This window comes from Mytilus trossulus, chromosome 10 (assembly GCF_036588685.1).
Source record: "Mytilus trossulus isolate FHL-02 chromosome 10, PNRI_Mtr1.1.1.hap1, whole genome shotgun sequence".
In the NCBI taxonomy this organism is placed as follows: Eukaryota; Metazoa; Mollusca; class Bivalvia; order Mytilida; family Mytilidae; genus Mytilus; species Mytilus trossulus.
The window spans coordinates 31,425,618-31,449,253 of record NC_086382.1 but is presented as its reverse complement, the minus strand read 5'-3'; the positions used below and the strand labels follow the sequence as shown (position 1 = coordinate 31,449,253).

Here is a 23,636-nt window from a genome sequence, read left to right as displayed (position 1 = left end):
TTCAATTTTTATTTTATGAACCTACATTTGGGTCAATTGGTGTAAAATGATTCTTTGGACATTATGTCCTGAACATGTCTGTGTAAAGAAATTACTGACACATATAATGGTTTGTGTAGCTCACAAAAAAGCCAGATGGACTATAAAATATTTAGTAAAAGTAAATTGCACAATTCAATTACTACAGACAAACAACTTTTACAGAATATGTTAAGACTAATATAACAAATTTACCATGTTAAGAATAATATAACAAATTTACCATGTTTAGAATAATATAACAAATTTACCATGTTAGAATAATATAACAAATTTACCATGTTTAGAATAATATAACAAATTTACCATGTTTAGAATAATATAACAAATTTACCATGTTTAGAATAATATAACAAATTTACCATGTTTAGAATAATATAACAAATTTACCATGTCTAGAATAATATAACAAATTTACCATGTTTAGAATAATATAACAAATTTACCATGTTAAGTGTAATATAACAAATTTACCATGTTAAGAATAATGATTATCAACAGATTGATACAAGCAGCAGTAACAGTTGTCACCAGACTGGCATTCTCATAGATTGTCGCTGTTGTCGTGGCAACCAATGTAGAATTTGTTGACGTTGGTCTGTCTTTTGTTAAAACTTGCAGAGCAGCCAACACTGATACACGATAAGCGATCACACCAAATACAGCAGCTATGGCTAGAAAACCCTAAAGATAAATAAATATACTTAAGAAATGAATTCTTAATTCTGTAAATTCAGAAATTTTTACAATGTTTTATTACATTTGTACTTCAAAAATTGCAATTCCAATTCTGATACCATATTTTGTTCAGCATTTTCTGAAAATTTGATAATATGAACTGGTGGTTACATTAACTTGAGACCTTATTATTTGTTGGTGAGAAATCATGTCAAATAAACCTCTTCTTTTTATCAGAAGTTTTATTTGTCATTTCAAGGTTTCAGTTATGGGTAATGAAAATTGGTGCCATTGGTTAGTAAAATTTAAATTTTACAGTTCATTAAACAGTTGTAAAACATACTGCAATCAATAATACTCAAGTGAAAGAGTATGCTTCCTTTAATAATTCACCCACTGTCTTTTTTCTTTTCAAAATTTTCCTTCGATCTTACTGACTGATAATTATCATTCTAAGCACAGTAGAGTGATATAAAAAGAATCGCTAGAAAATAAGGGGACCAAGCCGTTGTCAATGAAATCAACAACTTTACTATATGTAAAATAGCGATAAACAGATTGGTCATCATAACTCAATTGCTTTTATTACTTTCACCCTACAGGCTCAAGCGAGATAGTCAATCACGTTGAGATGACCAATGATAATCTATTAATATATATATAATTTGTTAAACTTACCAGAAAAAACATGATTGAATAAGACATCAAGAAAATTGGTACTCTCTTTGTCCAGAATGGTAGATGAGGTTCTTTTAACTGTAAGAGAAAGAGTAACTTTTAGAGGATTATTTTATAACTAACAGAAAAAGTTATTAACTTTAAGATGTTTAAATAAACTCCAACATTTACAGAATAGCTGAATCAAGAAAAACAAATTCTTAAAGTCTTCATGGTTTTGGAAACTGTCATAAAAATTCATTTCTCCCAGTTGTAGGACTTTCTAGAAAATCACTTCCAAAAGCCTGAATCTGATTTTTGAATTACAATAAAAAACAAAGTTTCACCTTCATTGGGTATACTGATATAATACTGGTTGCCTGTAGTTGATAGAAACGGTGAAAAGTATATGGAAAAGAATACATTTCAACATTTCCAGCTTTATTATCATGTTCAATTACAAGGAATTCTTGTAATTTGATGTACAGATGTATTCTGAATGAGTACAGTTTCTTAAGGTTAAACATTGGTATATATATCCTCAGATAGAATTTTTAAATACTTTGCCAGAATGTAGATCTTTCCATGCTTTTTTCAAAAATATAATTAAAAGTATTGACCACCATGCTTTTTTCAAGCTAGAAGTCGTGCAAAATTGCCCAAATTTGAGTAGATTCTTTATATTGTCCATGAAAAAACAAATTTGTGTGGATAAATAGAAATCTATGAGATAGAATTGAAATAAAACATGAGAAGATAGGTTTTAAAATATGCTTTAAGAAATGAAAAGAAAAATTGGTGGCACCAACCTGGTTTTTTCCTACAAGTAAAAACTGGAATTTCTCTATAATTCCTTAAAAAAAAGTCTATTTCAGTTGTCGCCTCTTAAATAGCTAAGTTCACAATTTGATTTGAACAATCACAAATATTTGGTATTAGAAAAATCAGTCTAAAAAATGCAATAAATCACTTATTTTTCTTTTCACATAAAAAGGTCTAACCGATTAATTGCCAATCTGGCTAAAAATTTGCAGATTTGGGCAAAGAACTAGACCTGTTGTGAACTGTGATTTTACAATCCAAGATGGTGATATACAGTAAATCTACCTTTAAGAGAGTATAGGTTGCATTTACCCCTGTGATTGGATGTATTCTATGATCAGTACAGTTTTCTATGATGAGTATAGGTTTCACGTACCCCAATAATTGAATGTATTCTAAAACGAGTACAGTTTTCTATGGTGAGTATAGTTTTCACTTACCCGAGTAAATGGATGTATTTTATAATGAGTAGTTTTCTACCCTGAGTATAAGTTTCACTTATCCCGGTAATTGCATTTTATTTCTTAAACAAGTACGGTTTTCAATGGTCAGTATAGGTTTCACTTACCCAGTAATTGGATGTATTTCTTAAATGAGCACTGTTTTCAATGGTCAGCATAGTTTTCACTTACCCCAGTAATATGATGTCTTCTAAAATAATGAATACAGTTTTCTATGGTGAGTATAAGTTTAACTCACCCCAGTAATTGAATGTATTCTATGAGTACAGTTTTCTATGGTGAGTATCAGTATAACTTACCACAGTATTGGATGTATTATTGAATGTATTCTATAATAAGTACAGTTTTCTATGGTGAGTACAGTTTTTTGTGGTTAGTATGCGTTTAACTTACCCCAGTAATAGGATGCATTCTGTAATGAGTACAGTTTTCAAGTCTTGCCAAGTATTCAGGTCTAGGTGGTTGCTGAAATATAGAACAGAAAAAGGTATAATTGGACTGTTTATTTCTACTTGAATTCCAAAATTATTAAAGTATCATACATTTTTTATATAATGTCAATCGATGTTCGCAAGATGATCCTACTCAATTAATTGCATGCTTGTAAGGCCAGATATGTTTTCAAACAGTTTCAAGTCAAATTGACAAACTTCAAAATAATTTATATAAAAACAAAGGATATGGGGTATCTATCTATGACACAAAATCAGTACATGCACAACAACAAAAAACACAAAAAGCAAAGGAGCAGTGCTCATTCTGCTGTTCTTCATCTCAAGGTCCAAGATCATTAGTTCACACTAGCATTCCTTTTCTTACTCACAGTAACTTATGGTTCTACTGTGAAGTTTCATTGCTGCTACGTTATACATTAAGGGGGTACAGAAAACCTAAGGTAATTAACTCTTAAAATTCAGCTGAATGTTTTAATCACATACTAATAGTAAGGAGAAATCAAGCTTTACAACTATCAAAATAAGTATTGGTCAAACTCCTATATATCCAACTAAATTATTCCTGTAAATTGTGTAGTTGAAATTTCTAAATTTTTCATATTTTTCTCAAATGATCAGAGTAAATATTTTGTCAAAAAAAGTCAAATCTATTTTTAGTCAAAGTGTATGGTGCCCCTAAAATGATGGCCTACATCCCTTTTCATTGATTTTAATAGAAAAAGAAATAATATGAGGTATCCATCTATGACACAAAATCAGTACTCCAATGTTTTTTATATCATACTTGTGTAGATAAATTAGAATAGAAACCATGAATGATGAATATATTTACCTCTTCTCTAACATAGTCCAACAAGTCCCATTTATACTGCATGGAAGCCTGCCTTCTCTTCCAAAATTCCAAGAATAATGTACCTGTCCAAAATATATATTTAATCATGTAGCAACACAATATCACAAAATGATAGTTCAAAGGATGAGTTCTTAAATTTTGTGTGTTATTATAACTATTGTTTAACAATGGACACAAATGCAAATTTATTTAACTAATGCAATTTCAAGAAACCTTGCATACAAAATATTTTTTTATTTATTTTCGAGACACCTTTCTAGTAGCAAAAATAATAAAATATCTGAATTGACAGTTTACATTTATGCTTAGGATAACATGTTAATGACATATGAATATATTCTTCTTTGCTCTAGCTAAATAATGGCAACAGTAGTATACTGTTGTTAAAAATTCATAAGTTGATTGAGAGAAAACATTATACTGATTCTCCAAGATTTACCTGGATACAGTTAAAAAAAAAAGGCACTCTCACATTTCATCTGCATAGAAGGACTAAAATTCAGTTTTATAAAAAAAAAAAAACACATGACAGATTTAAATAGAAATTATTTTCTGAACTAATAAAATTTCACGATTATTAGTAACATAGTGTGCTAGTGACCTAATACGGTATATATGAAGCTGGAATCCCAATATGGAATTTACTGACCCCATATATACCGTATTACGTCACTAGCACACTATGTAACGAATTTATCTTACCGACTATCTAAACGTGTGGAATTAAGACAAGTGACCTATCAAAATAAGAAAGTCTTCGATACTGTTAGCATTAAGAAACTACTTCCATTGATCCTACAAAAACAGATGCCAACAAGAACAACTTGTTAGGTTTAAATGTGTTTTATGAATTTATTTCCATCGTAATCATCAATTTCTTCGTTTGTTGAAACCTTTAAGATTTTTCTCAGTACCGTTTTGTTTTTATAAAGGGACGTAACACCATCACTAACGGTGTATGAAATAAGCCCTGCCTCCCTACTAATCTAATATCAAATATACACGGTTTGCACGCCGACGCTTTTAACCAATCATATTCGTAGAAATGTATAAGAGGTAAGATAAAGTTAAATACAGTCACTTATCAAATTAAAATACTTAAGACCAACTTACCCCAGAATGACATAAATATAGCAAAGAAGACTGTTCCACCATTGTCAAACATCCGACTAGCTATGGCATTAGAACATGACTCATACAGGTTCCAATATGGACATTGAAAATCACATAATGGACACATCGTGAAGTTATTTTTGGGATCACAAATCTCCTTCCTAAAATAAAATAAAAATATTAAAAAGAACCACAGTAGATTCTTCATTATTATTTGTTTGATACCCTAGATTTTGTGGGGGAATGTAACCCATAATTCAAATATTCAATAAAATACAAATTTTCTGTATGCTTGTATGCAGACTTTGGAAAAAACATTAAAAAACAAATATCCACAAAAAATATAATTTTTCCTGGATGCACAAAATTAAATAAATCCAGTGATCAAACAAGAATGCATGTGATATGCGTATTGTTTTCTTTATCTTAATTTGTTTGTAAAAATGGGTAAGATATCTGTGTATAACAAATACTGTAAACCGGGAAATTATCGTGCCGTCTTTATTTCGCGATTTGCTAACACAATCTAGATTTGCGCCGTTTTGAATTCGCGTTTTCCCAGTGGCCTATATAAATATTTTTGGAAATTGAATAGCTTTATCTTAAATCAAGAGATAAGATCAATCAGAAATCTTTTGAATTCGGTTCATTAATGTAAATGTAGATTAAAAGTTTGTCATAATTGCTTATATTGTGTTAATAAGATTACTGTCCTCAGTTAAAGACATGGCTTCCACCATTGCTTTCCATTAAGAGATACAGTTATAATTTGAGGTAAAGATGTGTTGTCTATAAAATCAGTGATAAACAGTAGTCTTCTAGATAATATCTATTCAAAAACAGAGATAAAGGAAGATGTGGTATGAGTTCCAATGAAACTCCATCCAAGTCACAATTTGTAAAAGTGAATGTATGGTCTTCCTGTTTTGAAAAGAGTTTTCTTAATATTTTCGCGTTTCAATTCTTACTGCGAAAATAAAACTGCCGCGAAAATTTCCCTGTTTACAGTAGATAAAAACAAACTTACGCTGGGTAGCTGTCTGGTGCCACTGCTATTCCATATATGAATACCACCAAACCAACAATAGAGGCTGGTATCAACATCATTGTGTAGAATCCTAACCAAGTAAAGTATATTCCTATCTTAGCTCCAAAGTAATTCCTGAAAATAAAATAAGTTACTGTTTGTACCATCAGAAACATGCATTTTCAGTCATTAAAATCATTTGTATGTACATTGTTTTTGATACTGATGCCTATATGTTGTTTATACTTCCAAATTAAAGATTTTATTTAATAGTTTGAATGTTTTTGTTATTTAATTTGATGTCATTGATTTTATGGTAATTTAATATCAAAATAAAAAGAAGACATTCTGACATGGAGCCTTAACTAACCTCACATGTTCCAATGGCTGAACTTTAAACATATTCCTCCAGTTTCCCCAGTGGTCAAACAGCAATTTTCTTTCATTGGATGCTGAGCCTGGCTTCCAATGACCCTAGAATGTGATAGTTAAAATAAAACCTGTATTAGTGTCAGAAAAGAAAACATTCTCTCAATTATTAGAAACCTGTGTTATAGGTAAATCTTGGAAACTACAGTTGTATAGAAATTTTAGTTGAAGAATCTAGTGTATTGTATTATTAAAATTCCTCTAGAAAATGTCTGAACAGAAAGGTCATACTGTGCAACAAAATGTCAGATTTATGTAGGCTCACCAATTCTAATTATTTTTCCATCAAATTTCAAAAGGAGTAGGTAAGGGCCGATTTTGGCCTCAAATTTCAGGTTCATCTAACGTAAGATTTTGAACACTTTTTTAACACTTAAGTGTCTATTTCAGTTGATTCAATTAGTAAATGTGAAAGATTTTAACTTATTCAGTCATTAAAAACGTTCAGATTCAAGCTTAAGGAGGCTCGCGGGTATTAAATTTTCAGAAAAAAATCAAACATTCATTTTTCTTTTCAAATTTTATTAATTACCTTTAGTAGTTGTTACTTTATCTTATGGTACAAGAATTTTTCAAAAAAATCAATACATGTTGGCCCCAGGTAACTTTTAAAATTTAGATATCATTGAAAAAGCTCCAAATTATCTCCCTTTGGTGCAAAAATGCCATTGTTTGACTCTAAAAATGAAATATCTTTTTAAACTCATCAGTGACCTATATTTTTTATTGTTGTTTTCGAATAGGCTGTACATAAACTGAATAATTGTAAAATTTAGCCTATTTCTGTAATTTAGTTCTTTTTTTATTTCGATATTACCAATATTTCTCCTATTAGTTCAACAGAAAAAAAGGACATATACAAAAATGTATGCTTTTTTCGAAGGCAGATTGTGAGCGTAAATGCACGGTGACCCCACTTTTTTATTTCATTTGTCCATTAGGTATAAGATAAAGTTAATTTATAGAAAAATATAGAGAAATCCTATATTAAATAAAAAATTTGGTTTAGACCCGCGAGCCCCCTTAAATATAAAAATCTATCAAATATGCCAAAAAATGTCACTTTTCAGATGTTTTTTTGTCAAAAATGAAAGTCGCCGCATCTGTGTTCATCCTCAACCTTAGTATATGTTATGTATTATCATCAAATACAACTAACCTTTCAATATTAAGAATGAACACGAATGCAGCAGCCACTTTCATTTAAGACCGAAACCGTCTAAAATTTATGTAGCAGAAGTATTCTACTTTCCAATAAATAACTAAAGGTTTACATTTTAACAATTTTGTAAAACTGCTTTATTTTGGGGCCAAAAAGGCGTCTTACTGGACCTACTCCTTTGTTTGCCCCTTTTCTTCATTTCTCCCTCAATTTCAACCTGTTTAAATTCTATTGGATGCATGGATGTCTGTAATTATTATTTTCAAGTTCAGTCCCTATTTAGAACTTCAAAGTTGTTCTTAGAAAGGACAATGTTTATTCAATCAAATTATGGAAATGTGTTTGTACTTTCAATTGGTAATACAAGTCTTTTCAAAATAGACCTAAATGATCATACAACCATAGCTGGTTTTTTTTATACAAACCTCGTGTAATGAATAAGCTGCTGTGTAAATATTGTCGTTTATCATCTTGTTGATGCCTGAAAAGAAAAACAAATATTATGTACCTTTGAAGTTACATAAACAGGCCAAGCTTTGACAAAGCACCATGTTACTTTCAAATTGTGTATAATTGTTACTTAGTTTTTTAAAATACATGAGATAAAATGTACAGTTTACATGTGTATGATTTGTTCGTACAGAATTCAACAATAGTCGCATTATATATAAATCTGCCTCACTTTGTCAAGTTCCTAACTACATAGACAATAATAGTGCATTGACTTGACATATCAACGATATAAGGATGAGGCTTAGAAACGGGGAAATGCGAGGCTATGCCGAGCATTTTCCCTGTTTCGGGCCGAATCCTTATATCGTTGATATGTCAAGTCAATGCACTATTATTGTCTTTATACTGCAATCTAAAAAAACATTTTCAATTGTTGTTTAGTGTGTTAATGTTATTTATTTGATTTAAATATTGGGAAAAAATACTCCTTTAAAAAGGCCTCTTATCACACAGGCGAAGAAATATACAACACCACGAAATGTACATCATGTGATAGAATTCGTTTGTTTACAGACTAAAATATCAACAAGAAACATAAAACATAATGATTTATAGGTTGCAAACAAAAAATATTAATAAGTGAAATATGTTTTTACAAAAATTGTAAAAGAAACAAGTTTGAGTCGTTAAACACATCGTTGTTTACATTGGAAACAAGAACAGGATGGAGAGGTCGTATGAATAATTAAATATAATTTCGACAATTTCTATTTAAATATTCATGAGGAAAAGTGATATCAGGTAAGCGACTGTATATGACATAGAAATATACAGTCAACGCATTTTGACTGCTCAAATAGAACGAGTGCAGTATAAATTATTATAAAGGGTTACTTCTGTTATTCTCTTAAAAATTTCCTTTGATCTTTTTGCATGATAACTTTCAATCTCATGTTATTTAATTCTATGATTGGTTATTATCATTAAGTTAGTGCCTGTATAAAAACATGACAACGTCATATATGCCAAACTTCATTGAGATTGCCTAGAAAAATAGTGATAAAAAGAATTCTGTGGTCTTTCAAATTAGAAGATTTTTTTTTTTATTATTACATCTAATCTAAGGGGCCAGGGATATCACCCAGATGAGATTGCAACCTAGAAACTCTTTATTGTTTTAGAACCATGGATAATCTAGTTTATAGCTATTTTACAAAATTTTCCTTTGATCTTACTGACTGATAATTTCCTTTCACAGTAGACTGATTTGAAAAAATTATTGCTAGAAACTTAGGGGGCATGTGTCATTGTCAATGAAATTAACAACATCGTCATAGGTAAAATAGCGATAAAAAATTATCGTTGGTCATCTCAACTTGATTGCTTTTCTCACTTTTGTCGTACCTAACTAAAATTGAGAATGGAAATGGGGAATGTGTCAAAGAGACAACAACCCGACCAAAATAAAAAAACACAACAGCAGAAGGTCACCAACAGGTCTTCAATGTAGCGAGAAATTCCCGCACCCGGAGGCGTCCTTCAGCTGGCCCCTAAACAAATATATACTAGTTCAGTGATAATGAACGCCATACTAATTTCCAAATTGTACACAAGAAACTAAAATTTAAATAATACAAGACTAACAAAGGCCAGAGGCTCCTGACTTGGGACAGGCGCAAAAATGCGGCGGGGTTAAACATGTTTGTGAGATCTCAACCCTCCCCCTATACATCTAACCAGTGTAGAAAAGTAAAAGCATAACAATACACACATTAAAATTCAGTTCAAGAGAAGTCCGAGTCTAACTAACTTGTACTTACCAAAAGAATAAGCATCATTCTTATCAGTACTGAATGATTTTCTCCTCAGAATAAAATTTACGATACGACTTCTTGTAGCATTATCAAAGAAGGTGTCTCTATCTTCTGGTATGTCAAACCTAAAACACAGAATTGAAAGCTGTTTAAAGTGTTTCAAAATTCATATGATGAGATGTGGGGCATAGGAGGCAATCAATTTAATTGAATATGGGTTGTTAGATTTTTAATTTTGCTTTACAATGAAAGGTGATAAAATTGTGTTTTGGTGATGGTGATTTGTTTGTAGATCTACTATACTAAACATTCTTTCTGTTTTCAGGTAACAAGTTTTTCCCGGTTTATTCATTTGCTGTGGCCAATCAAAATCCTTGAAGCATGACATGTTTTTTATCATATGAGTTAGCCTTTTTAGAATCTAAAGGACTATGGATAATCTCATTGTTCGTCACAAAAATGAAAATACTTATTAGGTTGAGTTTCCATTGTTAAGTACGTTTTAAAACCAATCACAATGTTTTGGTGTACGCTTTTGAAAATATTGAGTCAATTATTTTGAATACTGAATCTTTAGTTTTATATGTAGTTTTCTTAAGTATTGTTTGGCTTTTTGTCTTTTTTTTTCTTTTCCCAATAGCTTTGATAAGCCCTCTCGTTATCTCACTACTTTTTCATACTCACAAATATTCCTTGTCTCTGCTGTACACTAATGTAAACCTCCTTTTGATATGTGGTACCTGGTCTTCATTCAGTTGGAATGGTGTATAAATTCTCTTAGCTATACCTGTTACTTTAGTCCATAACTTGGTGGACACTGATTTCATTGGATTCTGGAAAAATAAATATTGTTGTAATGTATTATCTTGTAAAGTTTTATTATCATTATCAAAAATATGTAAAAATAGTTAAGTTGCATTTATAATAAAATAATTTCATGTTAAAAAATTGTTTATGTTTCTTTTATTCTTTAACATTTAGTACTTAAAGATGATAAAAAGAAAAAAATACTTCAAACTTAAAACCCTTTTCAATATTCTGTAAACTAAATTGTAGGTGCATGCACACAATATTTTTACACAATAAAACAATGTCAAAATGTAATTAATAAATATGAAAGTCTTCTGTACTAATCCACTGCAAGACAAAATGACCTGAAATATTTTACAGTTGAATAATTTAACATTAACAGTACTTACATAATAAGTAAGAAGTATATTTTGATAATAATTAATTACCTGACAATAACTTCACAAATTTAAAGGAATCACCTACCTTTTAAAGCTGTTACCCTAATGCTAGTAAGTTAAAGGTTTCGTGGACATGCTGGCTTTGTTTGTAAAAATGTTCGCTCAAGCGTTGTCATTAAGATTGGCATTTGCTGTCAATAGCTAGGTGAGTCTTCAACTTGTATACAGTGCTTACCTTCCAATAACATTTATAAGTATAATGTATACAAGCTGAAGCCCCGCCTATCTATTGATCTTAATTACAACGCTTGAACATTTTAACAAACAAAGCAAGTAAGTAACCCAAACCTTAACCTTGCTAGCATTAGGATAACAGCTTTAAATTGTCATTTTATTTTTATTTGATCAAAACTTTAAAGAAAAATCCATGCACAACTTTAGTTTGAATTCACATTGAACAAGTGACATTATTTACCAAAGCAATATTTGGTTAAACACTTAAGGAAAAAAGACTCAAACAGCAAAACACAAAAAGCTGCAATTGCAGGAAGGCGGACCAGATAAACCAATAAGATAGAAAGCCTGATCTACCTTGACCTCTCCTGATTTACATACGGTTTCAACTTCTGGTTGACTTGTAAAAAAATGTTTAAAAAGTTGCTCTATGAAATACAATGTACTAGTTACAAATTTTCATATTTGTCAGGTATAAAATATCTAAACTCAGACATTCCGACTAAATTTACCAAACACCAGGCACAGGGATTTTCTGTAGCTCCATCCTGAGATATTGAGTCCCTCAAGGCCCCACAACCCCTAAATACACCTCTGAGGTCTAAATTATTAAAGCAAAAACAAATCTGGAATTGAAAAAGAAACCAAATATTTACCACTGCAATAACTTGGCTTATAATCTAAAATTAAACGCTTAACTTAATGCAAGTCCCATGGACAGCTTTAATATTATACAAAAGTAAAATCTTATGGATGATTGAGAGAAAGGATAAGTGTACAGTATTCAGCAGTATCAAATAATGCAATAAGGCTTCAAAATAGCAACAATAAAGACAGTTAAAGACAATTCAGCAATTCATTACAATGTACCTCATAGGGAAAATTAATTGCATTTTGAAATCAAATGCAGTTATATTTTTCAACCCAAGATAGCATTTACAAATATTAATGCAATAACACAGTCTGTCCTGACAAGGTTTGAATATTTCAGAAAAAAAAATATTCTGTTTGAATATTTCCAAGAACTAATTTCTGAAATTGTTGGTCAAAATCGCAGTGCTACTTTTGGATGGGCTAGAACATAAATTGCTCTTCCACAATAAAAATAAACATTGTTAAATTTATGTTTTTCCCTCTATATTCTATCTATATAGAAGACAGAATATAGACATAAAATTAATCTAACAAAGGAAGTTTTGTTTGCGTAATGAAAAAAGCGAGAGAATTATTTTCCATGAAGTCAAGCCTGTTAAGTAAAACTTTTTGCAAATATGATTAAAAACAGATCAAGTTTGCTTACAAGGATATGAAAACATCTGTTCTACTTTCATTTCTCATAATTATCACATCAGCAAATGATCTTCCAGCTTACAAAATTTTAAAGGTGTTAATCATAACAATAAAACAAGAGGATCCTGAATGGTATTTAAAACAGAAAGTAGAACTGAGCATGGTCAAATCCTTGTAAGCTGAGCATGGGCACAAGATTTTAATCAAATTGAACTTTTCAGTCAACAATAACTTACGGATTAATACACTAAGCCTGAAATGCAGACAAGTTTCATGCATTGTCATTGAAAAACAACCAACGAAAACTTAAAATCTCAATAAGACAAACGGGGTAACACTCAGACATTCTGACTTAATTTACCAAACACCAGGCACAAGGATTTTCTGTCATCTCAACGATGCGATTCTATAGAAAATACAAACATGACAAAATATGTACAAAAGGGATGGTCATTACAAACTCATCCAAATATCAAATACCATTGACATTTGTCATAAAAAATTGAGGTTTAGTAGCATTTTACAGGGTTAAACTTATCAAATTGTTTATACATAACTTTTCAAAGATATCAAAGATATTATTTTACTTGTGTTTTCTCCTGTGTTGGCATGGTTACTTTCAAAATTGCAATCAAGATAAATCAATCCTTTATTGCTATAATTAAATTTTTGCTAATTTCTTTCATAAATTTCCCGTTAAATTCATTAAAAGTTCATCTGACATGGGCATCAGAATTGTGGATTAAACAAAACAAACTGAATTTATCAAATATCATATTTTTGTGTCTATTTCTTTCATATTTTTTGTTACATTTGTAAAATGTTTATCTGACATTGGGCATTATAATTCTGGATTAAACGCAATAAATATCAACTGAATATTCTATGTTTGATTTCATTAAAATTATAGTGAAATCCTTTCATAAATTCCTGAATAACAATTGTAAATTTTCTTTTACATTAAGGCTATTGTTAGTAGTTAAATAGGTAGAAGCACACATACATTAGAAATATTTCATTTATAAAGTCATTCTTAAATAGATTTATAAACAGCTCATATATTATTTCACTCACTCAAGTTTCAGAACTATAAAAAAAATCTGAAAATATTCCAAATTTGAAAGGGGGTAACCTGTACTAGTTGTAAGATCTTCATGAAATTAATTTCGAAAGTATAAATTCTAAATCACCTTTATTATGTATATTATGGACAGTTTTTTCTATATTTTTACCACATAAAAGTAAATAAACCATAAAACAATATAGATGTTGACTTAGAACCAAAATTTTAATTGAAGAGACAAACCCCTTTTTGGCCTGTGCATTAAATGTTTTGGGCACTACTTATGGACGTACAACAGGAAAGTTTGAAGTCAGAAAATTAATACAAATTAAAATGTGCATTTTGACTATAGACCAACATTACAGAGAGTGCTTTTACAACAGTATTTATCACATCAAACAAAGAAACTGTATCAGAATAAAGGGAAAATTGGGAAGGAGGTATAAGAACTCCAGTATTTTTGTCAATCTAAGATTTACCTATATGTCAAGAATTTTCATTTATCAAATGAATATTCATGACATACAGATTTATAAATTTACAAAATGAAAAACTATAGTAAAACGTCAACTGGTTAGAGAATAGTTTTTATCAATTAAAAATTCTTGCCTTGAACCACACTGATTTAAGTGAAAGGATAACTTATAAATAAGTATGTGAAAAGTTTAACCATATCTTTGAAATATTATGAATATTTATGGCCATTTTTGTTGAAAGACAGCAGAAATATGCACAATTAATGTCTGTAATGTAATTCATTCTGTACTTTAGGATGACAGACAAGAATTAAAGTTGATGGGCAAGAATTAAAAGCAATGGGCAAGAATTAATTCTTGGCAAAAAATATTCTCTCTCCAGGATGTTAAAAACAATAGGACAACTATCTATACAATGTATACCAACATAAGATAAAAGTTTGTGAAATGTTAAAATAAATATTACACATAATTGGAAATGAAGGGAGAAGACTCAGAAATCACGGGAATCTCACCTGCATTCGGAGGGACTAAAAGTACAAACATAATTAACTGCTAATTATCAAAAAAAAAAGTTGTACATATCTTTTTGATATTAACCTCGGGAGTATGCAACACTTACAGCACAATGCATTGAGTGTGAAGGTAAAGGTAATATCTTTGCTGCTTTGGTTAGCTTGCTGAGCAGTGAATTCATTATTAGGTTAGGTATACCACCCTCCTTTAAGAGTAGACTATTCTGACTTATAACTAATCCATCTGTTTGTAGGAGTAGTCTACTCTGAAAGGGGGGTAGAATACATGCCATAATAATGACTTCACAGTTCAGCTAACAAGCAAGCTAACCAAAGATTCTAACTTTACCTGAACATTCAATGCATTTGGCTGTATTTTCTGAAGAAAACTTTATGATGCATTTTTAATAAATGTCATGACACACTATTAGATTATTTCGATAGTCACTGAAATGTTTGTGATAAAGTGTACTTTAGGTTAAAATTATTTGATTATATCATTAGGACAGGAGTGAAGCTTGATTAAATTAATGTGCCATGGAAACTAATTTACCAAACTTATCATCAAATGAATTTCAGGTACAAAGACTGTTGGGGGTTAAAAGATTAATTGACAAGGGTTTAGTGGTTCTGTGATTGGTTAATTTTCTTGATGTAAATCACTTCAGTTTCAGTGTAGTACTCACTATACTCCAATACGTAGAAGGACCAAATATTGTCTGACATAAGAAATACCACAAGCAAATATTAACTATTATTTTCACACACATACACTTCGTTTGTAAGAAAATTTAACTAAGTCGATTAGACATGTTAGAAATAACTATCACTTACATTTTGACCTTCCTGGATAAAATATCCATAAAGATACATACATTAAAGCTACTCTAAATCTGGTAATATTCATTTGTTTTTATCATTGTATAAACACAAAACAAGGCTTTTAAGTTTGCTTGTTTAATGAATTTCAAATTTCAAATTCTATAACAGAAATGCAGTGTTTGAATTTTTTTACTTTTTATCTTCTACAAGTGTTATCATGTGTTTCAATTTCTTAACTGGTGAACTTCTGGTAAACACCAAATCTTGTATCTCCATATTCAACCATCAATGCTAAGTGAGGCTGGATATCCAATATTCTAAAATTTATCTTCTTTATATACTTTTTTCTTTATTTTAATAATCCAATGCCAAATTTAACAGAATATATCAAATTTAATTCTTTAATTTGATAAATGATTATAATACAAAATATCAAACCATAGGTATCTATGGGTAACCATAGGCCGCCTCAGGCGTATATACAAACACACCCTAGACCACTATTATGACAACTTGTTTAAAAAACAATCTATTATTAAACCCCTATAAGATACTTTAAGAGACAGATGCTACTATTCCTATTTTCATGCCACTTTTTCCACCTTGCCCCAACATTTAACACATCAACAGCACACTACTCTATACCTCCAACTGTGAATACTTCATCTGTATTTTGTCGAGTACCAAGTTCTGTCGATAAATTAGTTAAAACATAAAAAAAATATATCCATAATCCGTTAAATAGTTTAATATGAATAATACAACAAAAATGTTCAGCACTGCTCTTTGCTCAGAAAAATATTTTCCAAATCTTACCTTTATTATGTTCAAACAAATCAAAGCAGACTAAACAATCACAATTTTATACCTTCACCTGTTAAAAAAACATTTCTTTTTCAAACTTGAGGTGAATTTAACATAGTTAAGGCACTGGGAAAGAGCAATGCTGACCAACTTAAATGAGCATTTGTTTGTTTGCAGAAAATTATGAAAACAATTTGTTTCATTTTAATTCTATTTATAGAACATCTTTGTACACCTTCCAAGTCTTCCATTGCATAAACATCCAACTTTGAAGGTGTGGCAGTGTAATGCAAAAGCTATTAATATGCCAGTTTGAACATTCAAAATAAATATAAAAGGCAAAGTTTTCTTTTTTATACAAATGACAGTGTAATATATTGTTCCAAAATTAGGACAATTTGCATTGTTTATTTTTTTTGTTTATTACTTCCTGCTTTCTTTTGAAGTTACAAACACAGCAAACAAACTAATACTTCCTTCCTAACACTGACATCTATATATAGAATGATAATGTGGAAATACTCAGCTTATTTGAAAGTGAAAGTACATGCCAATTCACAGAACAAAAATTTCAAATGATTTTAAAACAATCATTGTTTTATTTTTAGTTAAATTTGGCATCTTTCTATAAGTCAAATAAGCTGATTATTTGTGATGATTAATGATTTTAATTAAAATTTTAAGACATCAAAAATCTTAAAACCAACCTCCAAATTTCCCAGCTTTCCATGTTAGATTTAAATAAAAATTGTTAGTCGTGAATATAAAAATTTCTGTGATTAGTTACGCTTTGGCAGATACATGTATGCATTAATGTTGTTATATGTGAATAATTGATTCATTCTTTTTATATTACTTTATTTCATTACTTAATATAAACTGTGGTTTCATTTTGTTTCATGAAGGTAATTTTTCAAGGTTTAAAAAAAAAACACTTTACAGCAAACTGCCTTGAGTCTGTAGGTAAAAGTAATATATTTTGCTAGCTTGCTTGTTAGCTGAACTATAAAGTCATTATAATGATAGGAAATTTACCCTCTTTTAAGAGTAGATTAGTCTGACAGATAACCAATCTATCTATCTGTAGGACTAGTTTATTCCAGAAGTATAGTAGTATATCTAACCTACTAATGACTTCACAGTTCAGGTAGCAAGCAAGCTAACTAAAGATATAACCTTTATCTACAAACTCAATGCATTTTGCTGTAAGTTTTTCAAGTTTAAAAAAATAAACACTTCCAAGTTTCCTGTTTTAAAAATAACCTTAAGTTTAAGGGAACATTATCATAATAAAATGAAAAATAAAACATTGCTTTCATTGTTACAGTAAGTACTTCAATTTCCTGGTAGAAAGTCCATAAAAAATTAAAATCCATGAAAAATTAAATGAAAAAAATAAATCCACAGAATGTAAAAAAAAAAAGCTATTGCCCATTACATCATTAAAATGCTTTAAAAGCCACTCATATGATTATATTGAATCATAATAACTGTCCTATCTATAAAATCTAGTGTAAAAGCTGATACATGTATGTGACAAAAATATATTATCTATATCAGTCAATTGCAGAAATCTGTTTCTGGACTGATGTAAACGTGTGTGTGACAAACCTGATATGACTGCATATTCTTGAAAGACTGTTGGTAAATCATACAAATTTTGTTAAGTAGAATAAAATCACAAGAAAACTTCTGAGGAAAATTCTGAATGGAAAGTCCCTTTTTAAATGGCAATATCAAAAAGCTCAAACACATCAAACAAATGGATAACAACTGTCATATTCCTGACTTGGTAAAGGTATTTTCTTATGTAGAAAATGGTGGATTAAACCTGGTTTTATAGCTAGCTACACCTCTCACTTGTAATATAATATATGCAAAGAAGCAAAACTTTCAACAAACTGTACGATGAAATCAAGAACAAAAATCTCTCATATCACATTGAATTTTCTTCCAAATGCCATTCGATGACACTGAACAGTTTCTTCTGCAGTGAATACATCCCCTTCTGTATGTGCCCGTCACAAGTTAGAAGCCTATTGTTCCGTGAAAGTTGTTTGTAGCTGTATATCATATTTGTCTTTCGTTTATTTTTTTGTAAATAAGCATGATAAGGTTGTTAGTGTTTTGGTTTAAATCATTTCATTTTTGTTGTTTTGGTGTCATTTAAGGCTTGCTATGCGGTATGGGTTTTGCTCATTGTTAAAGGTTGTAGTGTGACTTATACTTGCTAACTTCTACCTCATTTTATCTCAAATTAAGTGTCATCTCATTGGCAACTAAAAACATCATCTAGTTTTCATATTGTTCGCTTTATAATGTTAAATTGTCTCACTTCAATGCCATGCACCAAATTTTGATTTTACAAGGTTTTTTTAATTGTAATTCATATTATTTGCTTAAAGTCAATACTCTTTATAAAAAAATATATATACATGTAAATACCTTCTTAACAGGCATTTTCAGTTTTAGAATCTCAGCATATCTTGTTAGGACCTCATAAGGAGCATGGACTTTCATAAAATCTGCTTCTTCATCTTTAGAAACAGTCTGAAAAGAACATATATATATATATAACAATGTTGAGATTGTTCATAAATAAGAAATAATAATATTTACTAATGCATGTAATAAATTGATACACTATTCTCAATAATAGATGATATTTTTTGTTAATATCATATTAAATAGGAAAATAAAAGATTTTTGTCCAGAGGGAGCCCTTTAGATTTAAGTTGGGAATACTGTGCAAATATTTAGCCTGAAATAGGTTTCTCAGAAAAGGGATGTTTTCTGTATGTATACAACTCCACATAGTTTTCTGTCATTTTTCAGATCCAAAATTGGACCATGAAAAGAACATATAGGAGTTCAGGAGGATAAACCTGATTGTTTTATGGTAACAGTAGTTGGGGATACAGTTTGACCTACGCAGGTGCTATAACCATGGCAATTTCTATTCAAACTGGAAGCAGTCAGTAATTGGCATATAAACTACCGGGATTGTAATACATATTCTTAAAACTTAAAGACCAAGTCAATATACACCTTAAGGATGTTCACTTGTCATGTTTTGGATATTTTTTTCAGATTTTCCAAATCCTTTGGTTTTATCGATTTGAATGCCTTAAAAATTTTTGCCAGTTGACCACCATTTTTTTTTTATAAATCTTTTACATGTATAATTATAAGCCATCTGTATAAGTCTTATAAAATCTTTGTTATTTTTCAAGTTTTTTACACCTTAAACTTGTCAATGATAAAGCTATGAAAAGTCAAGAGAGAACATTTTGCTGCGAAAATTTAAATGGCTAATACCTCAAAAACAAACACATTGATCTTATTTTTCCCCCTCTTTTGGTTCCTTTAATAATCCCCTTTCAATATATTCTAGTGTTATGAAAAGCTTGTTATTTTGAAACTGAGTAAGGAACCTCCTTTATGGCATAAATATATATATATAATTAATAAATGATTAAAGCAAGTAACTGGATCCTGCCACTTTAGAGAAAAAATAGCAGAGTAATGTTAATCTATACAAACCAGATCTTCTTCTAACTGAAGACCTTCCTCTCTCAGATTTTTCTCAAATATTTCCCTAGCCTTGATGTTTCTATTCTTATGTTTATCATCATCGTCATCTAATTCCCAAGCCAAGACATAATCTATCCTTCTTTTTCCATCCTTGAAGTACATATTTCTGCCCTGAAATAAGTTCAAAACATTATCATTTTCAAGAACAACTAGTTAAACTAATTTGAAAAATAAATTTGCTTCAATGTTCTAAATATAAATATATTGACAAGTTTACATATGTGTATATAAGTCAGCAAAGCATAAGATATAGAAGCTGAAAAACTTCTCTAAATTATTGTTGGAGTACCAATACAACACTGTACAACTAATGTGGACCTATCTATTTTTTGTGGGTACCCATTTTTCGGGGATTGAGAAACAGTTGTATTTTCGATGATATGTGATAACAGGGTTTTGTCCAAATATGCATTTTCATGTTTGTGTTTTAGGTGTTTGTCAAATAGTTCGCTACATGGAAATCATACCATATCTTTTTTCAGTCTATCATACCAACATTACAATATAATCGTTTGTTTAACCCACTTCTTCTATATTATTTCTTGGTACATTGTCTTCTATGAAATATATACCAGCATGCAGGCGATGATGCAAGCAGAGCAATTCCATCATGGATTTTAAAAATGGCATGCCAAGTTTTTTAATAAATATGACATCAAAACACATGATGCTTATAAGCTTAAGACATTACTGGTCCTACACAAAAATATTCAAGAAAATTATATTACACCCTACATGCAATCCAGAATTCCAGATCATCATATTCAATATACATGTAATATTTATCTAAATAAATTTCTTTTTTATGCAAACTGGATTATCAAATTCAATCTTACATCTAAAATAAACATGCAAAATAGATTCATTAAAATTCAGATCTATCAAAATTTAATTATTACAATCACTTTACACCATTAGCATATTAATTTAGCTGCTAATAATAAGTTCCTGTATGAAATTTTTAAAGAACTGAACATTTTTAATTAATTTTAACATTATAGAGCAGGGGCGGATCCAGCCATTTTAAAAAGGGAGGTTCCCAACCCAGGACAAAGGGGGGTTTCCAACTATATGTCCCCATTCAAATGCATTGATCGGCCTAAAAAGGGGGGGTCCACCCCTAGAACACCCCCACCCCTGGATCCGCCAATGTAGAGATAATAGTTGTGCATTTATCACAAATACAACCAAAATCATTGAACCATTTTTTTGGCAAGTTTTATCAATTTTTTCCAACCCAAACAAACTTTTCCACAGAGTAATCTCTTATTGGTCAATCTATTAAAACTTTTGTCAATTCTATTGGCCGTCTGAGTGAAATCAATATCAAGTGTTGTCTGTGTAGTTTGTTCACCAACATGACCAAGGCCATTAAATTTCTTCCATCACAATCCATCACTCATAGATTAATTTAGCTGAGTAATCATTTTAATAAAATTATCTTCTAAATAAATGAAATATGTCTTAAACTCACAAACCGCATGTCATGTTGTATTTCTTCCATATCAATAATTAATGTATTTCCATCTGTTTACAGAAACACTGATTTAACCATAAAAAGTTGATTTCTGACAAAATTTTCAACATTGTTCAAATTAAACTTTTTTTAGTGTGTTTGACAGATAAAGAGGATGATGTATATTCTACAATAACTTAAGGTCCTCTTAAACATGTTAAATGTGATCTATAATAAACAAAAGCAAAAAAATCAAAATTTCAATAGAAACAATGCAAAAAATGAAAAAAAGACTTCACAGAGAACAATAGATATTGTAATAATTCAATGGGAAATGGATCTGACAAAATTTTAAAATTTTACCAATAAGAGATGACTCTTTGGAAAAGTTTCATTGAGATCACAATAATATTTTAATAACTAGCAGTACAGATTTGTATTCCCTTCTCACTTAAGCAGACACTTTTTGGGCCATGTGTGTTAGTACACAGATACACATAACAGATGCAGGGATACGTTTAATTACAGAACTGTTCCCATCCCACAGTGATCATTCCTACTCACATGAGTACACACTTCCCAAATCATGTGTGTTAGTTGGAATCATGCATATATCTGTCTGTCTATCTGTGAACTAACTTAGTTCACAGATAGACAGACAGATATATGCATGATTCCAAGTAATTTACAGAAGTGTTCCAAACCCCACAGATAGTATTCCTATTCACATAAGCACAACCTTTCTAGGCCATGTGTGTTAGTACACAGATAGACATTACAGATGCAGAGAATCATTTATTTACAGAAGTGTTCCCAACCCACAGTGACCATTCCTACTTACTTTAAGCACAAACTTTCCAGTTCATGTGTCTTAGTACACAGATATACAGAACAGATATACACAATTTCATGTAATTTACAGAATTTTTCCCAACCCACAGATAATATTCCTACTCACATATAAGCGCACACTTTCTATAGGACATATTTAATTGTTAGTTCACAGATAGACATAACAGATACAGGGATTCATTAAATTTACAGACTTTTTCCCAACCAACAATGACCATTCTTTTTTCTTGATATATTCGTATGTACGAGTGCAGATCTAACCAAGACGTTTAAATATATACAGTTAAAACAAAAACACTATCAATCATACAAGTTTCACAATGCACTAATTTATGCCACACACATTTTACCTGTTCCCCTTTCTCTTTTTTTCCCTGCCAGAGATAAAACAAGGGCATTCAAAACAAAATTTCTCATTCCTATGAAAATATGACATGTGATATGTCTTACTAATTCATTGTCTTTAATGAATGGTAAACAAACTGATGACTTAAAAACTGGTAAACAGCAGAATGCAAATACAAAACAAATAAAAAAATAAAACAAACAAAACAGGCAAACTGGCTGTCAACAAGACACAAACAAACAAACAAATTAATGCCTTAAAATTATCAGGGTTGTAGTTTACCATTGTCCATTTAACCCTAAATAGATCCCTGTGTCAAAACATAAGATACATTTATTTTCATTTTTTGTGTTTTAATTTGTAAGCACCGGACAAAGAATGAGTTATATTTAGGAATCATATACAGAAAACTTAATGTCACTGAAAAAAACAGAAAAATTTAATCAAGTAACCTTTTTTTCCCTAAATCAATGACGTATATATATATATATATATGCTGAACATGCTATTTTTTAAATACAGCAGCCATGTTGTTTATTTCTGTAGTTTCAACCAAAGCATCAAAACATTCAGATACATGTACATTCATGACATTTGAGTCATTATTCATGTATATTCCAAATTTAATGAGTTTTGTAGATTTGTAGATTTTGAGATCTAGTTTGGTTTTTTTCTTCATATTGTTGGGTTGTCATCTCAATTACCTTTACCCCAAATCTCCTTTTATAAGTATCTATTAAATTCAGGTTGTCTCTAATTGTGTTTTTATTTTACTCATATTTGTGTCTTTTTTGCATTCTAGAGTTTAGTGTGTAACCAACGGTAACCAACCTGTGCACTTTTATCCTGTACATCAGCATTGCCTCCTGAAGCTTTGACTTCTGTGACTGCTGTTGGTTTAACCTCATCTTCAAAACCATTTGGTGCTGTTTCATCTAAATTTATATCTATAAAAGAACAGAGAGATCAAAAGTATGGAAAGCCAAAGGGGTCAAAATTCTGAATTTGTAAATTCTCTGTAATTTCTTAAA

The 23,636-nt window shown here is 30.2% G+C and overlaps 1 protein-coding gene across 13 annotated transcripts in view; it reads right to left on the bottom strand.

Moving 5' to 3' along the window:
* LOC134687209 (anoctamin-1-like) overlaps positions 1 to 23,636 on the bottom strand; it is a 54,842-nt gene that overhangs the window by 16,076 nt on the left and 15,130 nt on the right. For 4 of the 13 annotated variants that reach the window (XM_063547327.1, XM_063547319.1, XM_063547332.1 and 1 more), the window contains 17 exons: positions 23,437 to 23,552; positions 22,610 to 22,633; positions 19,901 to 20,062; positions 18,803 to 18,907; positions 17,969 to 17,995; positions 16,199 to 16,243; positions 15,418 to 15,450; positions 10,648 to 10,796; positions 9,970 to 10,088; positions 8,122 to 8,177; positions 6,476 to 6,579; positions 6,106 to 6,240; positions 5,079 to 5,239; positions 3,945 to 4,027; positions 3,051 to 3,122; positions 1,396 to 1,473; positions 514 to 723 (listed from right to left, as the gene is read on the bottom strand). In XM_063547327.1, the coding sequence (XP_063403397.1) occupies positions 514 to 723; positions 1,396 to 1,473; positions 3,051 to 3,122; positions 3,945 to 4,027; positions 5,079 to 5,239; positions 6,106 to 6,240; positions 6,476 to 6,579; positions 8,122 to 8,177; positions 9,970 to 10,088; positions 10,648 to 10,796; positions 15,418 to 15,450; positions 16,199 to 16,243; positions 17,969 to 17,995; positions 18,803 to 18,907; positions 19,901 to 20,062; positions 22,610 to 22,633; positions 23,437 to 23,552 (1,679 nt within the window). Of the gene's footprint in view, positions 1 to 513; positions 724 to 1,395; positions 1,474 to 3,050; positions 3,123 to 3,944; positions 4,028 to 5,078; positions 5,240 to 6,105; positions 6,241 to 6,475; positions 6,580 to 8,121; positions 8,178 to 9,969; positions 10,089 to 10,647; positions 10,797 to 14,731; positions 14,747 to 15,417; positions 15,451 to 16,198; positions 16,244 to 17,968; positions 17,996 to 18,802; positions 18,908 to 19,900; positions 20,063 to 22,609; positions 22,634 to 23,436; positions 23,553 to 23,636 lie in introns of all 13 variants that reach the window. The other 9 variants (XM_063547329.1, XM_063547322.1, XM_063547333.1 and 6 more) reach the window with 7 other exon arrangements.